Raw genomic sequence first — 24,514 nt, forward strand, 5'->3', positions numbered from 1 at the left:
GGGGGGAAGTTGCCATGGTGACTAGAGAGGACTAGAGTGTGAATGGGGGGGTGAAGCTGGCAGCTGGTCAGGCGCCTCCTGGGCCCCGGGTGGGGGCGGGGCCGGGGCCCCAGAAAGGGGAGGGGGCGAGGAGGGAAACTCCGCCTGCGGTGGGTAAGGGGGAACTGGCAATGGGAGTCTAACAAGTGTGAGGGTCGCAAAGTGAGGGAACATGTGGGTAAGATGGGTTATAGTATCCTAGAACTAGAAGGAACCTTGGTATCCACTTCAATCTCCCTCATTTTACAGAGGGGCAATGTGGTTTAATGATAAGAACTCTGGTACTGGAATGAGGAAAACTGATTTCAGAATACCGGATCCCACACATTAGTAGCTGGGCGACTCACTACTTTTCTCATCTGCCAAATGTAGAAAATAACGATTGCACCACCAACCCTACAGGGTTGTTGTGAGGAACTTAAAACACTGTAGAAATGGGCATGCTATTTTTACTCGTAAGGAAACTGAGGCTGAAAAAGGAGAAGTGACTTGCCCCAAACCATTTAGTTTTTAAGGGGCCAGGAAGTGGCTGGCATGCAGATCTGTTTTAATTTGTTGGGTGGAGATGGGACTTCCAAAAGCCCTGAGGGTAGGGAGGGGAGGGAGAAGTATTGGAAAGGAATCTTTAGAACTTAGAAATACTCTTCTCTATAAAAGCCTCTTTGGTCAGAAGAGAAAACTGAGGGCCAGAGTTGGAAAGTGATTGAGGAAAATATTTATTCCAATTTTCTTCTTTTTAGAGATGAGGAAACTGAGACAAGTAGAGTTAATGTAACTTGTCTAAGGTTAAAAAAGTGGCAAAGTTAGGATTTAAACCTTGGTCCTTTGATTACATCAATTGATTGCTTTTCCCTCCATTTAAAGGGAGTCAGGGTTGGGGTGGAGATTGGTGTCATACAAACACTCTAATAGCATTTATTAAATGCTTATTCTTTGCCTGGCACTGTGGTAAGCTGCTGAGGTGTTAATTTTTTAAGTTTGTATCTTCTCCTTGTGCTTCTTGAGTGCTCTTATCGTGTCTTACACATACATTGTATCATTCCAAGTGCCAACCTTAGTATTTTGTACAAAGGCTTAATAAATGTTTGCTGAATTAATGTGTAAATCAGTGCATAGTAGGAACATACTTTTCCAACTTAAGTGCCTTGACAGATGTAATATGTAAAGTGCTTTGCAAACCTTAAAGCACTATGCCAGTGCTAGCTACTAGTATTATTGCTAATGGGGTCATTGCCCTGGCCCAGTTTCTCTGCAACTAGTCTTTGGTGCTATAACTTTATTAGTAGACTGATATCTGGGTAGTTCTTCTCATTGTAGAGATGACTCAGTCCCTGAATTATTACATAGCTGTGAAGTTATTCTTAGCCTATTTTTTAAAAATCCTTACTCTTCTGTGTTAGAATCTATGATTTCCAAGGCAGAAGAGTAGTAGGGGCCATACGGATGGGAAGTGTCTGAGGCCAGATTTGAACCCAGGATTTCTAGTTCCCAGGTCTGGCTTTCTATCCACTGAGTCACCTAGCTGCCCCTACCACCTATTTAGCTTATTTTTAAAAAGAAAATGACAGTTTTTATTATTAGGTAGGGGGGAGGGAAATCTGCATGCAACCCTCTGTTATATGAATTATGGAAATTGGTACATGTTTGGATACTACTAGACTTTGTGAATGCTTAAGACGTGAAAGTCAAAGTTTGGTCCTCAGTATTTTTTTCTCATCTAGTTATTTAAAGGAGATGGTGTTTATAATCACTATGCTTATCAATATTATAATATATAGCTCTTTTTTTTTTTTTGGCATTTTAGCACTTCACTAAAATTTTATTTTGATACCTAATCATGGAGTAAGTGGTACTGGGTATTTTTGAAAATTGCCAGTGGAGTGAAAGCTCTGGTAGGCCCTACCAAAAGTTCTGGCTCATCTTACTAAACTCGAAAAACTTTGAATATAGGTTTAGAAATGGATGGAGTAGAGTGACTTCATCATCAGATTGATTAAATTTTTTAAAATTTTGCCAAGGATGTCTCAAAGACCGTTAAATTATAGAGTATCATATCAGCATAGATTTATAGCTAGGAGGGCTCTTGTAGTTCTACTCCCTTTTTTTATAGCTGAAGAATCTGAGACCCAGAAAGGATAAATGACTTGCTTAAAATAATACAAGGTGGTAGGTGGCAGAGCTGGGATTTGAAGACATGTCCTCTGACTACAAATCCAATGTTTTGTTTTGTTTTTTTAAACCCTTACCTTCTGTCTTAGAATCAATACTGTGTATTGATTCCAAGGCAGAAGAGAGGCAAGGGCCAGGCAGTGGGGGTTAAGTGACTTGCCCAGGGTCCCACAGCTAATCTGTGTCTCAGGACTTCCTGTCTCTGGGCTTGGCTCTCAATCCACTGAGTCACTTAGCTCTCAAATCCAAAGTTTTTTTTTTTTTAAATGCTGATGATTTAAAAAATATACAATTTATAGAAGAGAACCTCAGAGCCTTTCCAGTTCAGCCTCCTCATTTCACACATGAGAAAACTTAGGCCTTAGGAGGTTGAATGATTTTCAGGTTCACACAGGAATTAATCATCAAAGGTGAGATCCTGCCATAATGATGATGATGACAACTATGACTAGCATTTATAAAGGACTTTAAGTTTTACAGAGCACTTTCCAACAATCTCATTTTATCTTCACAAAACCGTGAGAGGTTAGTGCTATTGTTATTATATTTATTTTACAAATGGAGAAACCAAGGCAGACAAATTTAGTGACTCATCCAGGATTACAGTGAGGCAGGATTTGAATTTAGATCTTTCTGGTTGCAGTTCCAACATTCTAGCTGATGTGCCACCTACTCACCTTATTTTCACTGACTCCCTCTTTCTAACTTCCCAACAAATAAGTACAGTTCAGCAGAACAAACCATCACATTGACTCTGCTTGAAACGTATAATTCATAGCCTTTGCTGAGAGACCAGAGGCAGTTTTCAACTTTAGTCCTTTGCAGTCATAATTAGTCACTGTATTGCTCTTAAGTCTTTTATTGTGGTCATAGTATAAGTTGCTCACTTGGTGTACTTACTTTGCTCTGTATCAGTTCTCAAGTTTCTCGGAATCCTTCATATTTGTTATTTCTTATAGCACAACAATATTCCATTGCATTTATATAACAGTTTGTTCATCCATTCCACAATTGATTGACTTCCATGCCCTTTCCACTGTATTATACTGCCTTTGTTAATGGGGAAGGATTATGATTTTAATCTGCAAAGAAAGGAGTACCCACATGGAGAAAATTAAAAAGATCTTATATGTATTCAAGATTCTATATCACTTAAAAAAAATTCTTACTTTCTGTCTTAGTAACAACTCTTAAGACAGAAGGGCAAGGGCTTGAAAGTGTCTGAGGTCAGATTTGAACTCAGGTCCTCCTGACTCCAGGCCTGGTGCTCTATGGTAGCAGTACTTGCACCTATTCTCTAGCACTTTAAAGTTTATAAAAAACAACCCCATGAGATAAAGAATGTAGATATTATTATCCCTATGCTACAAAGGAGGAAACAAAGTCAGGTGAAATAATTTGCCAGTAGTTACCTAGCCAGATGGTGTTAGGGCTGGAACAACTGAAGGTCCGTGCTTATTCTATTACACTGGTTGCTTGATGTTTTGTGTGTCTGCCTGGTCTTGTAAGACTGTGTTCTCTTTAAAAATTTTATAGCCTCACTTTTGAAAAGAAAACTTCTTTTTGTACATGGAAAACAGAAGAGGTATGAAAAACAGAAGATCTGAAGCTATATTTCTGCTGTAATCAAACCTGAGACTGCTTTTGCAATGCTATTGCTGAATTTCAGAAAATCCTAGAGCTGTGGGTTGAGTTTTTTTAAAGCTACTTCTAAGTAATTTCTAGATTCCAATGTAATTTTATTTACATTGCTACCATCTTAAAGACTTAGGAAATATAATTTTCAAGTTAAAGGTTGGTCATGTTTTTGGTATCTCCTTTCACTGCCAGGATCTTGATAGATAAAGAGAGCTGGAAGAGTTTTGAGATACCTTCTATTCTAACACCCTTGTATTTATAGATGAGAGTACTGAAGCATGGAGATGGGAGAATGATGGAATAGTGGTGTGGTGGAAAGAACATTGCCTTTGGGACAGAAGACTTGAGTTTGAATTTCAGCTTTGCTGCTAACCATCTGTGTGACCTTGATTTTTAATTTTTTGGGGGGGATCTTAGTTTCCTTATAAGAGAATGAGGGGATTGGGTTAGATAATACTTTCTAGTTCTACAACCTAGGAATTATCTTTTTCTGTGCTTAAGGCCTTTCAGGTAGCTGAAGGAAGAGCTAGGATTCAAACTCAGATCCTCCAAGTTCAAGCCCAGTGTTCTTTCTATTATATTACACTACACTGGTTTCTTTACTGCTACATTTCCGTACTTCTCCCTTTCTATAGACCCCTGGATGCATTAGCTACATGTAGTCATAATGTTTTTTCTCAGTTTCCTTTAGAAGTGACTGAGAGCTCTGTCTATCCTATTGCTAGATACTATTCTCCTACCTGCTGCATCTTTAGTGCCTCCTTTTCCTAAAGCAATTAACTTTTTGCATCTTAAACTCCTATTATTGTAAAGATGATAGAATTGGTTTATTTCATTGTTTTTTTGAGATTTTTGCCTGTGAAAGTTAAGAAGGGGAAGAACTTAAGAAGGGTGGAGCTGACAGTTATTTTTCCTGGAACATTGGCCTTCAAGTTTTATTACTGATAGGCTGCGTGACTCTAGTGTTGCAATCTTCATTGAATCATAGAAGGGAACATTAGAACAGAGTTTTAGAATTAGAAAGGACTTTGAAATATGTCAGGCTGGCAAGGGTGCTTAAAGCACAGAAAAAGTTAGATCATGATATGCCAGATCAAGAAGGGATCTGAAGAGTTCATTTAAGGGGGCAGCTGGGAAGCTCAGTGGATTGAGAGTCAGGCCTAGAGACAGGAGGTTCTAGGTTCAAATCCAGCCTCAGACACTTGAGGCAAGTCACTTGACCCCCATTGCCCACCCTTACCACTCTTCCTCCTAGGAGCCAATACACAGAAGTTAAGGGTTTAAAAATGAAAAAAAAAAAAAAAGAGTTTATTTAAGCCAAACCCAATCTTATGGTTAAAACCCATGGCAAGATCATCTACAAGTAGTTATCTACCTTCTGCTCAAACACTTCTAGTTATAGGAAAATGTTACAGGACTCATTGTTGGCCAGCTCTAACGGTTAGAAAAATCTTTCTAATATCAAACTGAAATTTGCCTCCCTCTAACTCCTGCCCATTGGTCTTACTTCTACTCTCTGGGGTTGAATAGAATAAATTTCATCCCTCCTCCTAATGAATTTTGGGGTTTTTTTTACACTTGAAAACTATGTTGGATATGTATGAATAAGGTACTGAAATATTTGTTGAACAACTCTGGACAAATTTGCTGCTCATAATGAAAAAGTGAGAGGGAAACCAGCGTAGCACTTATTTTATATTTTCCTCAGGTTGCAGTTAACTTGAAAAAAAGGTTAAGAATCTCATTTTACAGAATTTTGGAGCTGGAAGGAACCTTAAAGAGCCCCTCTCCACCCTTATTTTCCAGAGGAGGAAACTGAAGTCCATAGAATTTAAATAACTTACCTCAGATTATACAGGAAATTAGAGGCAAAACTGGGAATAAAACTCATGTCTCCTGACTCTGCGTCAGTGATTTTTCCATGATTTGACACTAGCCTACAGATAAGCAGAGCCTATGTGATTTGTTTAGGGCCTTATCCATAGTGTATATTCAATAAATATTTGTGGTACGAATGAAAATTAGGAGGTAAAAATTTGAAATGAATGAAGCATTCCAGTAAAAAGTTTCTTACTTCTTATAAAAGTTGTACCACAGACATTTATTAAAGCATTGTATTCAGAGAACTATGTAGGTTTAGGTTTCAGTAGAGTCACAGAATCAGAATTTCTAGTTAAAGGTGAACTGTGAGGTCATTAAGCATTAGAATTCCTTTGATGATAGCTCTCACTGGGACTCATTGGACCTTCAAAAATTCACTACTTTCTGAGATACTGCATTTCAGTTTTGGACAGCTCTTATTGTTAGGAGTTTTCCCTTGAAATTTACTTCCCTGCAACTTCTACTCATTGGTTCTGTTTTTGACCTCTGGGACCAAGGAAAACAAGTCTCATTCCCATTCTACAAGACTGACTTTCATATATTGGAAGAGAATTATATTTCCCTTAAATCCTTGCATCCCCAATCATTCCATTTAATTCTTTAGTTATCTTCCAATCTCGATCACTGTCTTTGATACATTCCACCTCATTAATACTTCCCCAAATGTTTATTTCCTAAAAAGGGCATCTAGCATGTAGAAGAACCATGGACTTTGAACTGAATTTGAGACAAGGCTTTGGAACTTCTGAACTTCCTGACCTTGGACAAATCATTTGAATTCTCTTGTGACTTGGTAAACTCTGTAAAATAGAGGATAGGCTTAGAATTACTTTGAGCAATGAAAAGTCAAGTGACATTGCTACTTTCCTGTTGTCACATAGTCATTGTTAGGATTTGAATCCAGGTTTTCTTGACTCTGGTATCAGTCCACTAGCCATTATGCCACATTGTTGTTTTAATACCATAAATTATAAGCCAGTTGTTATCCTGCATTGATGGAGTTTTCATCCCAGTGGTTCCTGATGTAGTCACAGGTCAGGACCAAAACCAGATGGGAATTTTAAGACTGGTGATCCTGACCTCACAGGTTGGAGTAAAGGAAAGGCTTAATCATATGCTTAGGCTGTTGCTCCTCCTACTTGCAAAAGCTAATAGTAACATCTACTGAGATCCTCTCTGAATAATACGGGGAAGTCTCACTTCTGTGAGACAGGGTCAGTCAGTCTCTGAGATTTTGAAATCTCAAGTTAATACTAGCTAGCCATTAACTCTCTTGCTTTTGATAAAATACAGCAAAGCAGACAGCTTTGGTTCTTTGGTGTTTTGGAGGCTCTCTGTTTTAAAAGAAATATTGCCATAATATCTAAGTGCTTGGAAAGGGAACATATGGAGCATGAACTTGTATTAAGTGTAAAGTTTATACAAAATGAGCCTTCTTATTCTTGGAATTAAACTGTTTTGGGCTAGTAGCTTAGGGGAATTGAAAAAGCATTTGGTTTACAGCTATGAGACCTGAGTTTGAGCCCTGACTGCCACTTACTGTTTGAAATCCCTTCACCTCTCTAAATCTCAGTTTTATCACCTGTAAAGTGGGAATAAACATATCTGTCTCATAAGGTTGGTTTGAGGAAAGTGCTCTTAAGTCCTGTAGGACTGACTAATTTATTATAACTATGAATAGGTTCACAAATTTTATGACCTAGTTGGAGAAAATAAACCATTTGTGATTGCCTGCCCCTGGTTGACTTGAACTCAAGGCATCAATAACAAAATTCAGTTAACACAGACTTTGCTCTTTAGGGAGTTTTTATTCTATTAGGGAGATACAAAATAAATTTTTTTTTAACCTTAACTTTTGTATTAGAGTCAATACTATACATCGGTTCCAAGGTGGAAGAATAGTAAGGGCTAGGCAATGGGGGTTAAGTGACTTGCCCAGGATCACACAGCTAGGAAGTGTCTGAGGCCAGATTTGAATCCAGATGCTTCTGACTCCAGGCCTGGCTCTCAATTCACTGAACTACTTAGTAGCTCTGTATGCAAAATAATTTCAAGGAGAATGGAGAGCTAGTCACTGAGGTGGGAGATGGACAGGAAAAGTCTTATGTAGAATGTGTCACCTGAGCTATGTTTAAAAGGAACCTGATTCTGAAGCAGAGGTAAGAAGGAAGCACATGCCACACACGGGGTCACATACAAAAAGCATGGAAGTAGGAATTGGAAAAGAAGAGCTAGCAGGCCCCAAAAAACCACAGGTTTTTCACAAATGACTTTATGAAAAGCGATGTCTTACTTAGGCAATTTGAAAGTCAAACTGTGAGACAGAACTTGTCTTGCTCTTGTTTTTTAAAAAATTAAGTTATTTTGCATGTGAAATTGAATCAGAATCATTTCAAATGTGACCATTCCATTTTTTCTATTTGAATCATTGGTAAACATTTAAAGTGATTGTGGGAGAATTCTGATTATAATGTATAATGTGTCTGGGTGTGATTGTCAACAATTGCTTGATGGAGTATATATATATAAATATACTATATAAAAATAAAAGCAAGAACCCTGGACTAAGGTTTAGGAGGCTTATTCCTGGGGAGTAGATTATGGTTCAGTCTAAGGAAGTGTTTTCTAACTATTCTTAGTGTCCAACAGTGGAACAGGTTGCCTTGGGTGTTAAGTGAGGATGAACCCTGGAGGTTTATAGAGACTGCTTGATTACTTGTGGTGAGTGCATGCTTCATGTGTAACTTAGTCCATTTCTAAGGTTTCTTTCAACTTTATGAATCCAAGGTCCCTGTTAATATTAGGATATCATGACTCTCGGAGGACAAAATAAATGTCATGAAGTTAGCACCCTGGAAAGCTCCTGAAAGGTTACTCTTTAAACATGAGTAGGCGTGTACCTGGCCTGATCAAGGAATTAAAATTGGCAAAGCTTGAACAGATATGTTTAAATCTTATTTAGTCTTGAAACGATCCCTGTGGATTGGAATGTGGTTAATATAAAGTAATTTAACTGATAGTACAGACACATTGCCGGAAATTATACTACAGTCTTAACATTGGCTGTGGTGACATCCTAGAACTTATTTTCATGCATCAAGTGAAGGAAGTGGGTTATAAGTCATTAAAGGAAGTATTCTAAGTGAGTTTGAAGCAACCGGACACATTTATGGACCTAGGGAGGAGAAGATGAAATATATCATAGTCTAGTAATGAGAAAGCTGGGCAAGAGGGCTAATTCAGCATTCTTCTGATGTTTCTTATTACCCTGGGATCATTGTCTACTCCAATATTACACAAATATATTTTTTTCCTCTAATAGATGCTTATTTAATTCCTTTTTTTTTTTTACTAGCTCTATGGAAGAAGCACTTAGTCCCTGCATATAGTAATTTATAATTAAAGATCACTGGACTAGGTGTCATGAGATCAGAATTCTAGTCTTGGCTCTATAAGCCATTTTTCTTTTCTGGATCCTAGTTTCCTCTTCTGTGAAATGAGGGAATTTAGACTAGATTTCATTAATTTGTAACATTCTATGTTCTAAGACCTCTTTGAACATTAGCATTCTTCCGTGTTCTAAGGTCCCTTCCATTTCTAACATTTTGTCTTTTTAAGAACTTTTCTAGCTCTCACATTATAAGACTTCTTTGATTCTTTTTCTAACTGTAGCAAAGTCTACCCATTTATCAGGAGTGAGAGGAGGATGGGATGTGGATTGAGGTCAGGGTGTGTTCATCTGATTGGAAGGCTGATGCTTGGAAGCTAAAAAATGGAGTGTTTATTTTTATTTTGTTAAACTTCTTGGTTTGGGGGAGGGGGACCTGGATTCTGGTTTATAGCTCTGAAGGTACAGCCTTTTCCTGGCTCTTTGGGATAAAAGGTCTCAATGTTTCCAACATTCTTTTTGTTTAAAACTGGCTTTGTTGGGCAGTGGGAAAAATAAACAAGAAAGGAAAACAAACCAAAGAAAGCAGAACCTCAGTCTAGTCCCCATTATTCTTAAGGGAGTCAAACAGCCATTATTTCCCAAATCCTTCAGAATTACACTGAGATAAAATAAAGCAATTCAAAACAAAAGTATTTTGAGAGGTAATATGGTATTCCTATGTTTAAATCCTGGCTGTGCTTTTTATTAGCTAAGTGATCCTGGGCAGTGTTTTTCCTGGATTGAAGTGAGAGGGACCACTAATATTGAAAGCAAAACACAATTGCTCCTTTAATTATAGCATCTTTGTCTCTGTGTAGCTGTTTCATTAGAGTTTAGATGGCCAAGAGGGATCATGGAGTGTTAAAGATATTAGGGAACTTAGTGATCATATAATGCAGCTCTATCCTTTTATAGATGAAGAAACTGAGGGCAAGAGATTTGCCTAGGATCACAAAATCAATAAATGATAGTGCCAATATTTGAGCCCAGGTCTTCTGACTAAATGCAGGGCACTTTCTTTCCTTCGTGATTCTAAGAATATTTTTAGAGGTGACAAGTTAAAAGTAATTGTGTAATTACAAGTCTCAATTGTGTCTTACATTCTTTTCTTCAGATGTTAACCTGTTGAGGGGTCCGTTAGAAGGTGCTCTTTGTTAAAATATTCCATTTTAGCAAATGGAGATTTTTTTGCCTTTTTCTTTAATCCGTAAGCATCAAGATTTATTAGATGATGGTTGTTTGTCGACTGTATTGGAAAGTATATATAACTTCTTGTCTCACAGTTGTTAATTAACATTCAAATGATCCAAATGATGTAGTATATTGGAATAGTATACTGGCTGAGTTTAGTGAGTGGTGCTCTATTGGATTCCTTCTCCTACTCCTTGACAGTGGGGAATTTGCCTTTCTTAGGTCTTAGTTTACTCATCTGCATAATGAGTGATTGCACTAGTTTATCTCTAAGTTCCCCTCTAGCTTTAAACCTTATGGTTCTTATGATAATAAGTTGTAGCTAAAGTAAATATGTGATTACTATTGAAGGATATGAAATGAGCTATAATGAGTTCCAGTGATGTTCAACAATTAAAAAACCCTAATTATTAAGCATTATCTTTATGCAGCAGATGATCTGAGGTTAGATCTGATAATGGTTCTATAGGACTTAGACTGAGATAAATATAGTAGTACAAGATAGAGTATAGTAATGACAAAGAAATGATTCAGATAAGTTGTTTCAGGAAAATTTAAGGATGGAAAGGTCACTTGCCTCTTTGGAGGGGTAGGGGCAGGGGGAATCTAGGAAAGCTTAATGAAGAAGATGGTGTCTGAGCTGGGCCTTGAAGGAAGTTTTTTTATATATATATATTTATATATTTCTGTATGTGTATGTATATATGTATATGTTGGTGTGTATGTTCTTTACAACCCTTAGAGTGTGGTGTAAATATCAGCTATTATTTCAGCAGGTCTTATATGGGAGTATGGAGTTAGGAAAAGGCAGGATGACTTCAGGAAATAGCTAGTAATCCATTCTGCCTGGAATATGGAGTAGATGAAAAGGAATAGAGTAAAAGAAGGCTAGAAAACTAGAGTAGATCCCTACTCTGAAAGACCTTGAATGACAAAGGCAAGAACTTATATTGGGAGCTACTGAATGTTTTTGAACAATTTTTTGTGCATTAGGAAGAATATTTTGACAGTTGTATGAAGGAGGGATTGGGTAGAGTAAAACTTGGAGACAGAAATTAGGAATTCATTACAATCTTATAGGCAAGAGATGCTAAGGCAAGTGGGATTAGTAGTGGGTTCAGAAAAGACTAATGTGAGAGATGTTGGGAAATAGAATTGTCAGGATTTGATAGTTCAGTCAACAAGTACTGAGTATAAACACACACAAAAAAGGTGAAACACACCCTGCCTTCAATGAGTATTCTATTGAGAGGAACAACATATATACATTTACGTATATACAAAGTAAATAAAAGTTTAAAATTACTAAACACTTCCTAGGGGACAAGATCAGGAAAGACCTTAGAAAGCCAACTGAATTTTCTTCAAAAATAGAACAAAACACTTGCAACAAATATTCATAGTCAAGCAAACAAATCCATATAGTAGCCTTGTATAGTGATATATGTCTTTTTTCTATAGCAAGAGCTCATCAACCTCTCTTTCAGGAGTGAGGTAATATAAGTCCTGTTGCTGATAATTGCCTTAATTGGAGTTTTTAGACATTTCAAAGCTGTTTTTTAAAAAAATGTTTAATTAATTAATTAAGACTATTTTTCCATGGTTACATGCCTCATGTTCTCTCCCTCCCCTCCTCCCACTTCCCTCCTGTAGCCAACAAGCAGTTCTACTAGGTTTTACATATGTCACTGATCAAGACCTATTTCCATAGTATTAATATTTGCACTAGGGTGATGTTTAGAGTCTACATCCCCAATCATATCCCCATTGAACCATGTGATCAAGCAGTTGTTTTTCTTCTGTGTTTCTACTCCCAAAGTTTATTCTCTGAATGTGGATAGTGTTCTTTCTTATAAGTCCCTCAGAATTGTCCTGCATCATTGCATTGCTGCTAGTAGAGAAGTCTATTATATTTGATTGTGCCACAGTGTATTCATCTCTGTGTATAATGTTCTTCTGGTTCTGCCCCTTTCACTCTGCATCAATTCCTGGAGGTCATTCCAGTTCACACGGAGTTCCTCCAGTTCATTATTCCTTTTAGCCCAATAGTATTCCTTCACCAACAGATACCACAATTTGTTCAGCCATTCCCCAGTCAAAGGGCATCCCCTCATTTTCCAATTTTTTGCCACCACAAAGAGCTATAAATATTTTTGTACAAGCCTTTTTCCTTTTGCTCTCTTTGGGGTATAAACCCAGCAGTGGTATGGCTGGATCAAAGGCCAGGCAGTCTTTTAAAGCCTTTTGGGCATAGTTCCAAATTGCCTTCCAGAATAGTTGGACCAATTCACAACTCCACCAGCAATGCATTAGTGTCCCAATTTTGCCGCATCCTCTCCAACATTTATTACTTTCAAGTGCTGTCATATTAGCTAATCTGCTAGGTGTGAGGTGGTGCCTCAAGAGTTGTTTTGATTTGCATTTCTCTAATTATAAGAGATTTAGAATACTTTTTCATGTGCTTATTGATAGTTTTGATTTCTTTATCTGAAAATTGCCTATTCATATCCCTTGCCCATTTATCAATTGGGGAATGGCTTGATTTTTTTTTGGTACAATTGATTTAGCTCCTTATAAATTTGAGTAATTAGACCTTTGTCAGAGTTTTTTGTTATAAAGATTTTTTCCCAATTTGTTGCTTCCCTTCTAATTTTGGTTGCACTGATTTTGTTTGTACAAAACCTTTTTGATTTAATGTAGTCAAAATTATTCATTTTACATTTTATAATATTCTCTATCTCTTGCTTGATCTTAAAATTTTTCCTTTCCCAGAGATCTGACAAGTATACTATTCTGTGTTCACCTAATTTACTTATAGTTTCCTTTTTTATATTTAAGTCATTCACCCATTCTGAATTTATCTTGGTGTAGGGTGTGAGATGTTGATCTAAACCTAATCTCTCCCATACCGTTTTCCAAATTTCCCAGTAGTTTTTGTCAAATAGTGGGTTTTTGTCCCCAAAGCTGGGATCTTTGGGTTTATTGTATATTGTCTTGCTGAGGACATTTTACCCCAAGAATATTCCATTGATCCTCCCTTCTGTCTCTTAGCCAGTACTATATTGTTTTGATGACCACTGCTTTATAGTACAGTTTAAGATCTGGTACTGCTGGGCCTCCATCCTTCACATTTTTTTTTCATTATTTCCCTTGATATTATTGATCTTTTGTTCTTCCAAATCAAATATTTTTTGAATTGGCTCAGTAAGATTGACTACAGAAATCAGTTGTTAGGGTGTCCTCAAATACCTTAACTTGACCAGGGTAAAAATGACCAGTTTGATTACTGCATAGAGATACAATGGATCTCTATAACTTTAATAATGAATTTTACTATCTAATCTAATCCAACAAGCATTCATGGAATACTCTCTTCAAGGCAAAGAGGCAGCCTATTTAAATTTTTTTTAAACAACTGTAGTTATTAGGAAGTTCTCCTTATCTTGAGTTAACATCTGATTCCCTCCATGAATTAATTATGTTATCTCTGTGGACAACTATACTTTTAGTACCTACCTAGAGGATTGTTAAGAAGAAAACATTTTGTAAACTTTAAAAATATCCTATAGAGGTTTTTAGATTTTTTTGGTTTTTGTTTGTTTTTTCCATTTGTCTTATCCAAGTTACCTAGCATAGGGCCTTTCACATAGTATATATTTGTCTTTGGTTGGATGTGTGAATCTATTTTCAATCTCTTTATAAAATTATCTAGATTTAACAATTTAAAATTAGGTTTAAAAATGTATGACAATAGAGAAAAATGTCCTTTTCTGATGAATTCTCTGAATTACTCCCATGCTTACTTTTTACTGAAGCTAGAATTAAGACAAAAGATTTTTAAGTGCTTTTGTTAAGCACTTACTATATGCCAGGCACTATGCTAAATATTGAGAATATAAATAGGAACAAAAAGGAAGATAGGCTGCCAGGGTAGAGGTAGAGAAGTAATTAGACTAAGGAGTCATGCATGGGTTGAACTGAGTTTGATAGCAAGCATGGTTAGCATGATTTCTTTCAGGTTCATTTAAAGTAGTCATTTATGTTGCATTTATATCATTTGCAAATGAGATTTAATGCTACTTTCTCTACACTTACACCGTTAGTGCTAGAAGGGACCTTAGAACACAAAATGTTAGACATGGAAGGGAATAAGTATAGTGTATAGGAACTAGAAGCATCTCAGAGACCACCTTGTCCAACTTCCTTGTTTTACAGAGTGAAAAAATTGAGACCCAGAGAGGTGGTGACTGATCTAGAGTCTCATGGCAAGTCAGTGGATTAGCTGAAACTAGAAGTGTGGCCTCTATCTTAACACTTACCTTCTGTTTTAGTATCTATTCTAAAACAGTATCTGTTCTAAAAAGGCTAGGCAATCTGGGTTAAGTGACTTGCCTCTAGGGTCATACAGTATTTATGATCAGATTTGAACCCAGGTCCTTCCAACCCTGGCACTGTACTACCTAGCTGTCCTGAAGTGTGGTCTCTTAGTCTAATTTCACCACACAGTTTCTCTCTCTCTCTTTTTTTTAAAAACCCTTACCTTCCGTCTTGGAGTCAATACTGTGTATTGGCTCCAAGGCAGAAGAGTGGTAAGGGCTAGGAATGGGGGTCAAGTGACTTTCCCAGGGTCACACCACTGGGAAGTGTCTGAGGTCAAATTTGAACCTAGGACCTCCCACCTCTAGGCCTGGCTCTAAATCCACTGAGCTACCCAGATGCCCCGACTATTTCTCTTTTATTCCAAAGGAAAGCATCTTCAATAGCACATCACTTTGTGCTTGGTAAATTTGGCTCTGTCATTATTTTCTCTTTAGAGAAAGATTGAAGAATCAAAAGTCATTGAAGACCCTGAAGATCTAGCACATGCTAGATCATAGGAATTAGAATTGCAAGAGATTTCTGACATAATTTAGGTCAGCCTCTTCATCCTGTGAATAAGGAAACAGAGACTTAGAAAAGGAATTTTTTTTTGTGGAATTTACAAGATAAAATTGAAAAGTCATGGATCCCTTAAGTGGAATTAAGACAGTGATTAACATTCCCTTGAAAAGCTAGAAGGTATCTTAATTTTTGTAGGCAAGTAGAATTATGAGATAGTAATTAAGAGAAGGAGCAAAATAGAAAAAAAAACTTTCTGCTTGAATGTGAGTTAAGTACTCTAGATTTAGTGTCTGTTAAAATAACTCATGGAGCTTTGTTGATGTCTTTATATATAACTTATCTCATAGTATTAGTCATGACTTCTTCCATCTGTGACATGTAAATGATTATAGATAAATATCACTGTAACTAATAATCACAATCCAGTTTTTATTCTCAGTGTTTCTGAGAGTGTCTCATAATTTCATACTTTATGTAGAATGTCAGTATATAGATGTTAGAGCTGCCAGGGACCTTAGTATCCATCTAGTCCAATGTAATTTGGAGTAGGCAACAGGCCTGGAGAGATTTTGCCTTGCCATAGGTAACCATATAAGTAGAAGCATAGGATAGAACCCTTTATGAAGAGTAGAAGAAGTAATTCATAGTCTGAAGACAGATCTAGGATCTACTGATTCAACCACTTATCAAACAACATGACTTTGAAATCACATAACCTCTCTGAGGTACCATATCCTCTTCTTTCAAGTAAGAATGACCAAGCCTACCCTATAGGGCTGTTGTGAGAGTCAAATGAAATAATAAATATTAATCACATGGTAAACTATAACTTGTAAAACTTTAAGGTATTCTAGGGGATACAAGTACTCTAAAGTAGGTACTTAAAATGTGTTGGATTGAACTTGGGTTAACAATTAAGTTACGTGAAGAAACATTATTGATTTTTATCATCATTTATCACATTGAGGTAAATTGTGAACTACTTAAAATTTTTTTTTCTTTTTCTCTCCCTCCTTCCCCTCTCTTGCTCCACTTACTGAGAAGACAAGAAATATGATATCCATTTTACATAAGAAATCATGCAAAACATTTCCATAGTAGCTAGAAAAAGCAAGAAGAATAAATAAATTAAAAATATGCATTATTCTGCTGTCAAAGGACATAAATTCTCTCTCTGGAGATAGCATTTTTTATTATGGGATGTAATTGTTTTGGATCATTGTCTTGAACAGAGTAGCTAAGTTTTTCACAGTTGATCATGATTACAATATTATAGTTACTGTGCACAACGTTCTCCTGTTTCTACTCATTTCAGTTTGCGTCAGTTCTTGTAGGTCTTTCCAGATTTTTTTGCAACCATCCTGCTCATCCTTTCTTACACATAGTTAGTTCTTCATCACAATTATATACCAAACAGTTCAACCATTTCCCAATTGATGAGCATTTCCTTATTTTCTAATTCTTTGTCACCACAAAAGAGCTGTTATTAATAGTATATACTTAAGTCCTTTTTCCTTTTCTTTTCTTTTTGGGATATAGACACAGTAGTGGTGTTATTGGGTCAAAGGGTTTTATAGCCCTTTGGACATACTTCCAAATTATTCTCCAGAATGGTTAGACCAGCTTACAGTTCTACCAATAGTGCATTAGCAAGTCCATTTTTCCACATTCCCCTCCTAGCATTTGTCCTTTTTCTTTTCTATCATCATTAGCCAATCTGATGGGTGTGAATTATTTTAATTCATATTTCTCTATTTATTAGAGATTTAGAGCATTTTTCATATGCCTACTGATAGCTTTGATGTTTTCCAAAAACTACCTTTTAGGGGGCAGCTGGGTGGCTCAGTGGATTGAGAGCCAGGCCTAGAGATGGGAGGTCCTAGGTTCAAATCTGGCCTCAGACACTTCCTAACGGTGTGACCCTGGGCAAGTCACTTGACCCCCATTCCTATCCCTTACCACTCTTCTGCCTTGGAGCCAATACACAGTATTGACTCCAAGATGTAAGATAAGGGTTTAAAAAAACAACTAAAAAAAAGAACAGCTACTTTTTTATGAACCACTTAAGAAAATAGCCAAATATGGAAATATGTCTTACATGATTTCACATGTGTAATTTCTATTATTTTGGGTAAAGGAGGGAGGTAGAGAATTTGGACCTCAAAATTTAAAAAAAGGATATTAAAAATAATTGAGAAAAATATTGAGAAAATAATTGAGAAAAAATAAAATAGGTTAATAGCTAAAGTAGTTTTAAAAGGATAGAGAGTAGAAAAAAGAGAGACTAGGGCTTTATTGTTCCCAAAGTTTGCTTTTACTTCATTGTGTTAAGGATTTTATGAAAGTGGAGAAACAATGTAGTCTACTGGAAATGAGAATTAAGGGACCTAAGTTTTAGTCCTGGCTTTGTGACTTACAAGGTCATGTTACCTTGGGTAAATTACTGGCTTTTTCTGAATCTGTTTTCTTGTCCATAGAATGACTATATGGGATCTCTTAGTGTATCTCTATTCCTAACACGCTATGTTTTAAGGTCCCTTTAAGCTCTTTTATTATGTGGTGTGTGAACTTCCCTTTTAGCCTCTACTCTTCTATGGTGATGATGTGAAATCCAGGCCAGTTATTTGAGTCACATATATTATTTCTGTTTCCTAGACTACTTGGGATTTGTACATTGCTTACTATAGTGCCTCCTTCCTTGGGACAATTACAGACTTTGCTCTCAGTGCTTGTTGTGCCCATGTAGGAACTTTGATGTTATTGTTGCTGGTGCATTCAAATCTTTGGGGAAATGGTCAGGGACTCATAACATATCCACATAATCATTTTTTTCTGATGCCTTTTTAAAATTTCACATTAATTTTAGAATTTATCTCTACGTTTTCCCTACTTGTGGCATCTTGCTTTGTAACAGATTAAAGAAGAAAAGCCCCCCCCCCAAGAAGTTTAGAAAGTTTAAAGTTATAGGCCATATCTGACATTATATGCAATATTCTGTACTTATAGCCCCCCATAATAAAGAGAGGAAGGTGCATTTTTTCATTCTTCTTTCTTACAGACTTCTGGATTAATGCATAGAAGATAAGGGAAGACATTTTTCCATTTTTCTGTTACCTTGGCCAATGTGCTGGGTTTGAGGTGAAATCTCAGAATTGCTTTAATGTACATTTCTCTTTTATTAGTTATTTGGTACAATTTGCAGTTCTTTTAAGAACTATATATGTTTTTTGACTGCTTTATTCTTGGTCACTAAATCTTTGGGTCCAGCTTAGTAATTATACCTCCATATCATTCAGTTTCTTTTTATTGTTATTTCAATTTACATTATTGTAGTTAGTATGTATTTTGTTTATATTGTTTTCCTGGTTCTGCTTCTTTTTGCATAAGTTCATATAAATTATTCCATATTTTCTAAATTGATTACATTTGTTGTTTCTTAAGGTGAATTAATATTTATACTCATGTACTATGGTTTGTTTAGTCATTGCCCAAGCAGTGAACACTTTGCTACCACAAAAAGTACTATCAATATTTTGGTGTGTATTAGGCCTTTCTTCCTGTCTTTGACCTCCTTGGCCTGGTAGGTGACCTCTGGATCAAAGGCAATGGACATTTTAGACACTTAAAAAAAAAAAGGATATTTTTCAAATGGCTTTCCAGAATGGTTAGACCAATTCTTGACTCTACCAGCAATGCATTTGTGCATGTATATTTCTGCAGCCTTTCCCATATTGACTGTTCATTTTTTGTTATCTGCTAATGTGCTGAGTATGAAGTGAAACCTGAATCAGTTTTGTTTGCATTCTTCTTTTTATTTATTATTTGGAGCACTCTTTCTTATGATTCTTAATAGTTTGTGATTTTTCTGAAAACTATTTGTCATGGCCTTTGACCATTTATCTGTTGGGGAATTGTTCTTGGTTGATGGCGCATGATTTAAAATATTCATTAAACAGATATGAAATGCCTCGTGTGGGCTAATGATAAACAGATGCTATTCCTTGTTAGCCTCTTTTAGGGAAGAGTTCTTACATGATTTCAGTCAAATATGTGATTTGTGTTAATCCAGAACTGTAAGTAGAAAGGTCCTACAGAAAAACCTATTGATGTGTAACATATAAATTATTAAAATGTACAGAAACATTTTCTAATTAATATTTGTTTTCACTATAAAGTATGATTTTCCCCTTTGCTCCCTCTACTACACACTTGGCACACAGACAGGTTGAGTAAATTATGTGTAAGGTTTCATCCAGCTCTAACACTTTGTGTTCTAAGATCTCTTCTGGCATTGCCATCCTGTATTCAAAAGCTCTAACATGAATAAGATCTGGATTTACTTTATTTCATTTGAACCTACAAACAGCAAATAAACTTGACTATTTCCTCCAAACTTCTGCTTTTCTGTTGACACCACCATTTTTCTTATATTCCACTTCTCTTTCTGAAGTCATTCTTGACTTTTAGCCCCTATGTCGGTCCGTAAACCAGGTCTTGTTTAGCCTAACTCCATAGCATCTTACATTTGTTCTCTTCTCTCCACTCACACAGCCTCTTCTCTTTATTTAAGCCTTCATTACTTTTGACTAGACCCATACAATAATCTAGTAATTAGGCTTTCATTTTTTCATTTTCTCCTCTCTCTTAATTCATTTCCCAAACAGTTGACTAGTTGATATTCACCATAACATTGATAAGATGTCATCTTCTTTATCTCTTTACTCCCCAGTCTGACATGGCATCCTTTTGTTTCTAGTATAAAATACAAGCTCTTCATTCTAGCATTTAAGGCCCTCTATAGTCTTTTCGCACCAACCCTTCTTGTCTTATATCATATTACTCCCCTTCATCAATTCCCGTGGACTTAAGTATCATTTCTATCCTGATGATTCCTAGACCTATATATTCAGCCCAGTGCCTCTTTCCTGTCTTGTGTTACCATTTGCCTATTGAACCTTTCCAACTGGATGTCCAAGGGCATATTAATCTTAACATGATCAAAACAAAAGTCATTATCTTGCTTCCCAAATCCATCCCTCTTCCAAACTTCCTTATCTGTGAGGGTACTACCATCTTTCTGGCTGCTGAGGTTTTCAACTCCAATATCTCAGACTCCTCATGCTCATTCACTCTATATATCTAATTAGTTGCTGAAGCTTCCCATTTTTATCTCTGTAACATCCCTGGCATCTGTCCCTTTCTCCCCACTTACCCACCAACTTGGTTGAGACTTTTTACTTTTCACTTGGACTCTTAACATAGCCTCCTAATTGACATTTCTGCTTCTAGTTTCTCTCTATTCAAATCTATCCTTCACATAGCTACCGAAGCAATTTTCTTAAAGTACAAGTCTAGCTATCTTACTCATACTCAACACTTTCTAGTAGCTTCGTATTACCTTTATGGTAATGACTAGACCTGTAATTTTACTGGCATTGGAACTCCTGGCTGAGGAAATGACCTCTACCAATTCACTTGGTACTTCTGCATTGTGTAGTCTTAGAGCACAGTTGTCAAACTTGAAGCTTACTGGCTGAACTCAAGATCAGATCCCCCTGATTTTCTACTTCTTACTCTATCCATTGTGCTACCTGTGTTTGGTCATTTTTCAGTTGTGTCTAGCTCTTTGTGACTCCATTTGGGGTTTTTTTGGCAAAGGTACTCAAGTAGTTTGCTATTTCCTTCTCTAGTTCATTCTACAGATGAAGAAACTGAGGCAAACAGGATTTAGTTTCTTGCCCAAAGTCATATAGCTAGTAAGTATCTGAGGCCATATTTGAACTCATGAAGAAGAGTTTTTCTGACTCCAGACCTGACACACTCTATCCATTGTATCACCAAACGGCACCAAAATAGAATATAATGTAGAATGTTTATTTGTGGTTTTCTAAGTCAATATGCAGTGGCAAGGATCCTTTGAGTTGGATACCACTAGTCTTAGAGAGTTAAGTAGACCAGTGAGAGTTTAAATGATATACCTTGGTTCTCCCAGCCTGTATGTATCAAATACAGAACTTGAGAACTCAGGTTTTCTTGACTGAGGCCAGCTTTCTATCTGTTAGACCAGTGATGGAGCACCTTTTAGAGACCAAGGGCCCAAAGTGCAATCCTCACACCACATGTGAGCTGCGCCTTTACCCCCAGACAGGGGAGAGAAGAAGCGCTTTAATTGGGTTTCTGGGCAGAGGGCTGTGTCATGTGAGAAATGTCCTCAGGTGTGGTGAAGAGGGGAAGGGGAGCAGCCCACTCCGGCACAGGTGCCATACATTTGCCATCATGGTGTCAGGCTGTGGTGTTTCTCTTTACCTCTAGGACCAAATATAAACTTCTTTCTTTGGCATTGCAGGCCCTTTATAACCATGTTCCAACCTATATATTATTCTACCTTAAACATACTTGCACTCTCAGTGTTACTTATATACTACCTTTGTATTGGCTATCCTTCAAGCCTGGAATATACTCTCTTCTTGGCTCTTATTCTTAGAATTCTTAGTTTCCTTCAGGGCTTAGTTCAAGCACCATCTTTTATATGAAACCTTTCTTCCTTTTCCCAGCTGCTAATGCCTTTCCCTCAAAATTATCTCAGCTCTTTTTTTATATAGCTATGTATGTACATGCTATCTCTCCTGGCCAGATTGTAAGTACCTTGAGGGTAGGAACTGTTTTACTTTTACTACCTCGTAATAGTGTTGATTCTGACTGAGTTTTCATCAAAGTTTTAATAAGATACCAAGGATGTTTTCTACAGTATTCTGCAGTGTAGTACAAATGTCAATAACCTTCATGATATTCTATTGTAGGCAAAATCCGGAGACTACTTTTGAAGTATATGTTGAAGTGACCTCCCCTGGGACAAGAGGCCCTCTTTCAGGTACTTGTATGTTTAGTTAAGTTAAGGCCTGTTCTGTTTGTTTAACACAGAAAGTGATGTATAAATGGGATATTTTTTATTTTTTAAAACTATATTTTTGATTTAAGGGTGCTTATAGCCTTGGTCTGTTTTTACATCACATTGAAAAGAGAAAAAAAGTCACAGTAAATATTTTATGTACTTAAAATCATGCTATACAACATATTGTCTTATTTCAATTGTACCAGAAAGGTCTTAGTTTGAATTTTATCCTGGAATATGTGTGTCAGTTGTTGAGTATGAAGTAATATTATCATCTTGTTATATGGAAGATATGGAAATGCTTTCCATGGAAAATTCTCTATCTTGATGTGTTCCTCTAAAATCACAGCTGATTTCTAGTTCTTGATAATTCGTAGTGGGCAAATTGTCTCCTCTCTTTGAACTTCAGTTTCTTTAAATTGAAAGGATTGGATTAGTTCACCTCTAAAGTCCTTTTTAACTCTAACTGTAGTATATAGGGTATAGTGAAAATGTATAGAATGTTATACTTGGAGTCAAGTAACCTGGGTACAAATTCTGCCTCAAGCATTTTGAGACCATGGGCAAGTCACTTGATATATTAGGGTCTTATTTTACCTATTTGTAAATTGGTAAATATTGTACTTCCAGAATCTACCTTATAGAGTTGTGAAAAAAGTGCAAATAGGAGTTAATTGTTAATATTTTATGCCAAGGGGTAGTTTTGTGGCTCAGAGATTAGAGAGCCAGCATAGAGACTAGATTAAAAGGTCTCAGACTCTACCTAGCTGTTTGACCCTGAGCAAGTCACTTAACCCCAGTTGCTTAGCCCTTACCACTCCTCTGCCTTGGAATTTATACTGATTATTGAAGACAGAAGGTAAGGGTTTAAAAAAATATCTTATGGCCTAACATTTTGTGTCTAAGGCCCTTTTCACCTCTAATATTCTTTCATGCAATGACTTGTTAACTTCCTTACTTGTTCTTTTAAAAATAAGGTTCTAAAAATGATAATTTGATGTTACCTTTTAGAAAAGCAGTATGTTCAGGTGATACATGTAGAAAACTATGAACAGGCTCAACTTGTTTATTTTCATTTAGATGCTCATCTTTTGTGAGATTTGGGTAAGCAACCACAAATATTCACTCTAACCTCCTTTGAGGGTGATAACTATCATCTTGAGATGAATGAGAGTATTGAGAGGGGAAGAGTTAGCCAGTGTAGAAATGAGATAAGATAACAGAATGAGTCCATTGTAATATATTACCAATAATCTACATGGGGAAGTGGAATACAAAGCATCATCTAGGACATGGGATCACTGGAAAAGGAGGTGGACTGATCATGTATTAAGAGTCAGGGATAACAGATGGACAGCCTGAGGGCTGTGCTGCTCTCCATGAAATATAAAATAATCAGAGGAAGGCCTTCAATGTATTGGGTGGATACTCCAAGGAGGATTTAACAGAAAAATGTGGATAAGAATTGTACTGGATGAGAGGATATGAAAAGGTTTTAGTCTATACTGGTGAAGGGAGCTTTTGCATTGGTGAGATCACAGATCTATTGAATTATTGAATTAATAATCTTGGGGAAAAAATCACCATTACTGTATAAAAGTGACAGTGGATACACATACCTGGGAAATTCAGTTTGTATTCTAGCCTTTTGGGTTCTCCATCTGTGGCAGATACATTTACTTTTACTTTATATCATTATTTTAAAAGACATTTCATTTTTCTGTTAGTTTACAAAGTGTTTGAGTTTTTTATGGTTTTCTTTAAATGATAGGTCAAATTATTTTCAAATAGACAAAAGGAAGTCATTCATAGTTGCTGAAAACTTACTATATTCAACAAAGTATACAAAGTGACATAAGAGTTACAAGGATATATTATCTGTTATCCCTCTAGAAGCTTAATAGAAATGTATACACAGAGAAGGAACCTTAGAACATATGTTAGTGTTGGAATGGATCTTTATAATCATCTAGCCTGATTCTTTTAATTTTATTGTTAAGGAAACTGAGGTCTGGACTACCTAAGGTCGCAAGATTGAATTAATAGCAAAACTAGTATTATAAACCCTAAACAATCCAGTAAGCTCTAAAGCCCCCTAATTTTCTTGTTCAGCCACACCATCTCATTTATAAGCTGATAATGATAGCTGGCCAATGTGGTGGTACCTACCTTGTAAGTCCTGATGCTGGGGAAGGCTGAGGCTGGTGAAATCACTTGAGTTAGGAAGTTCTTAGTTGTAATCAGGCTAAGGCCAATTGGGAGTCCTCACTAAATCCAGTACTAACACAATGAACCCTGGGGAGTTAAGGTAGCCTCAGGAAGGGTAAACCAACCCAGGTTGGGAAAATGGAGCAGGTAGGGCAGCTGGGTGGCTCAGTGGATAGAGCACCGGG

General features: G+C 36.6%; 1 protein-coding gene across 1 annotated transcript in view; it reads left to right on the plus strand.

Moving 5' to 3' along the window:
- Positions 1-24,514, plus strand: part of DENND1A (DENN domain containing 1A) — a 667,138-nt gene that overhangs the window by 487 nt on the left and 642,137 nt on the right. The window contains exon 2 of the mRNA XM_044664250.1: positions 22,030-22,100. Within this exon, the coding sequence (XP_044520185.1) occupies positions 22,030-22,100 (71 nt within the window). The remainder of the gene's footprint in view (positions 1-22,029; positions 22,101-24,514) is intronic.

This window comes from Gracilinanus agilis, chromosome 2, assembly GCF_016433145.1.
Source record: "Gracilinanus agilis isolate LMUSP501 chromosome 2, AgileGrace, whole genome shotgun sequence".
NCBI lineage: Eukaryota > Metazoa > Chordata > Mammalia > Didelphimorphia > Didelphidae > Gracilinanus > Gracilinanus agilis.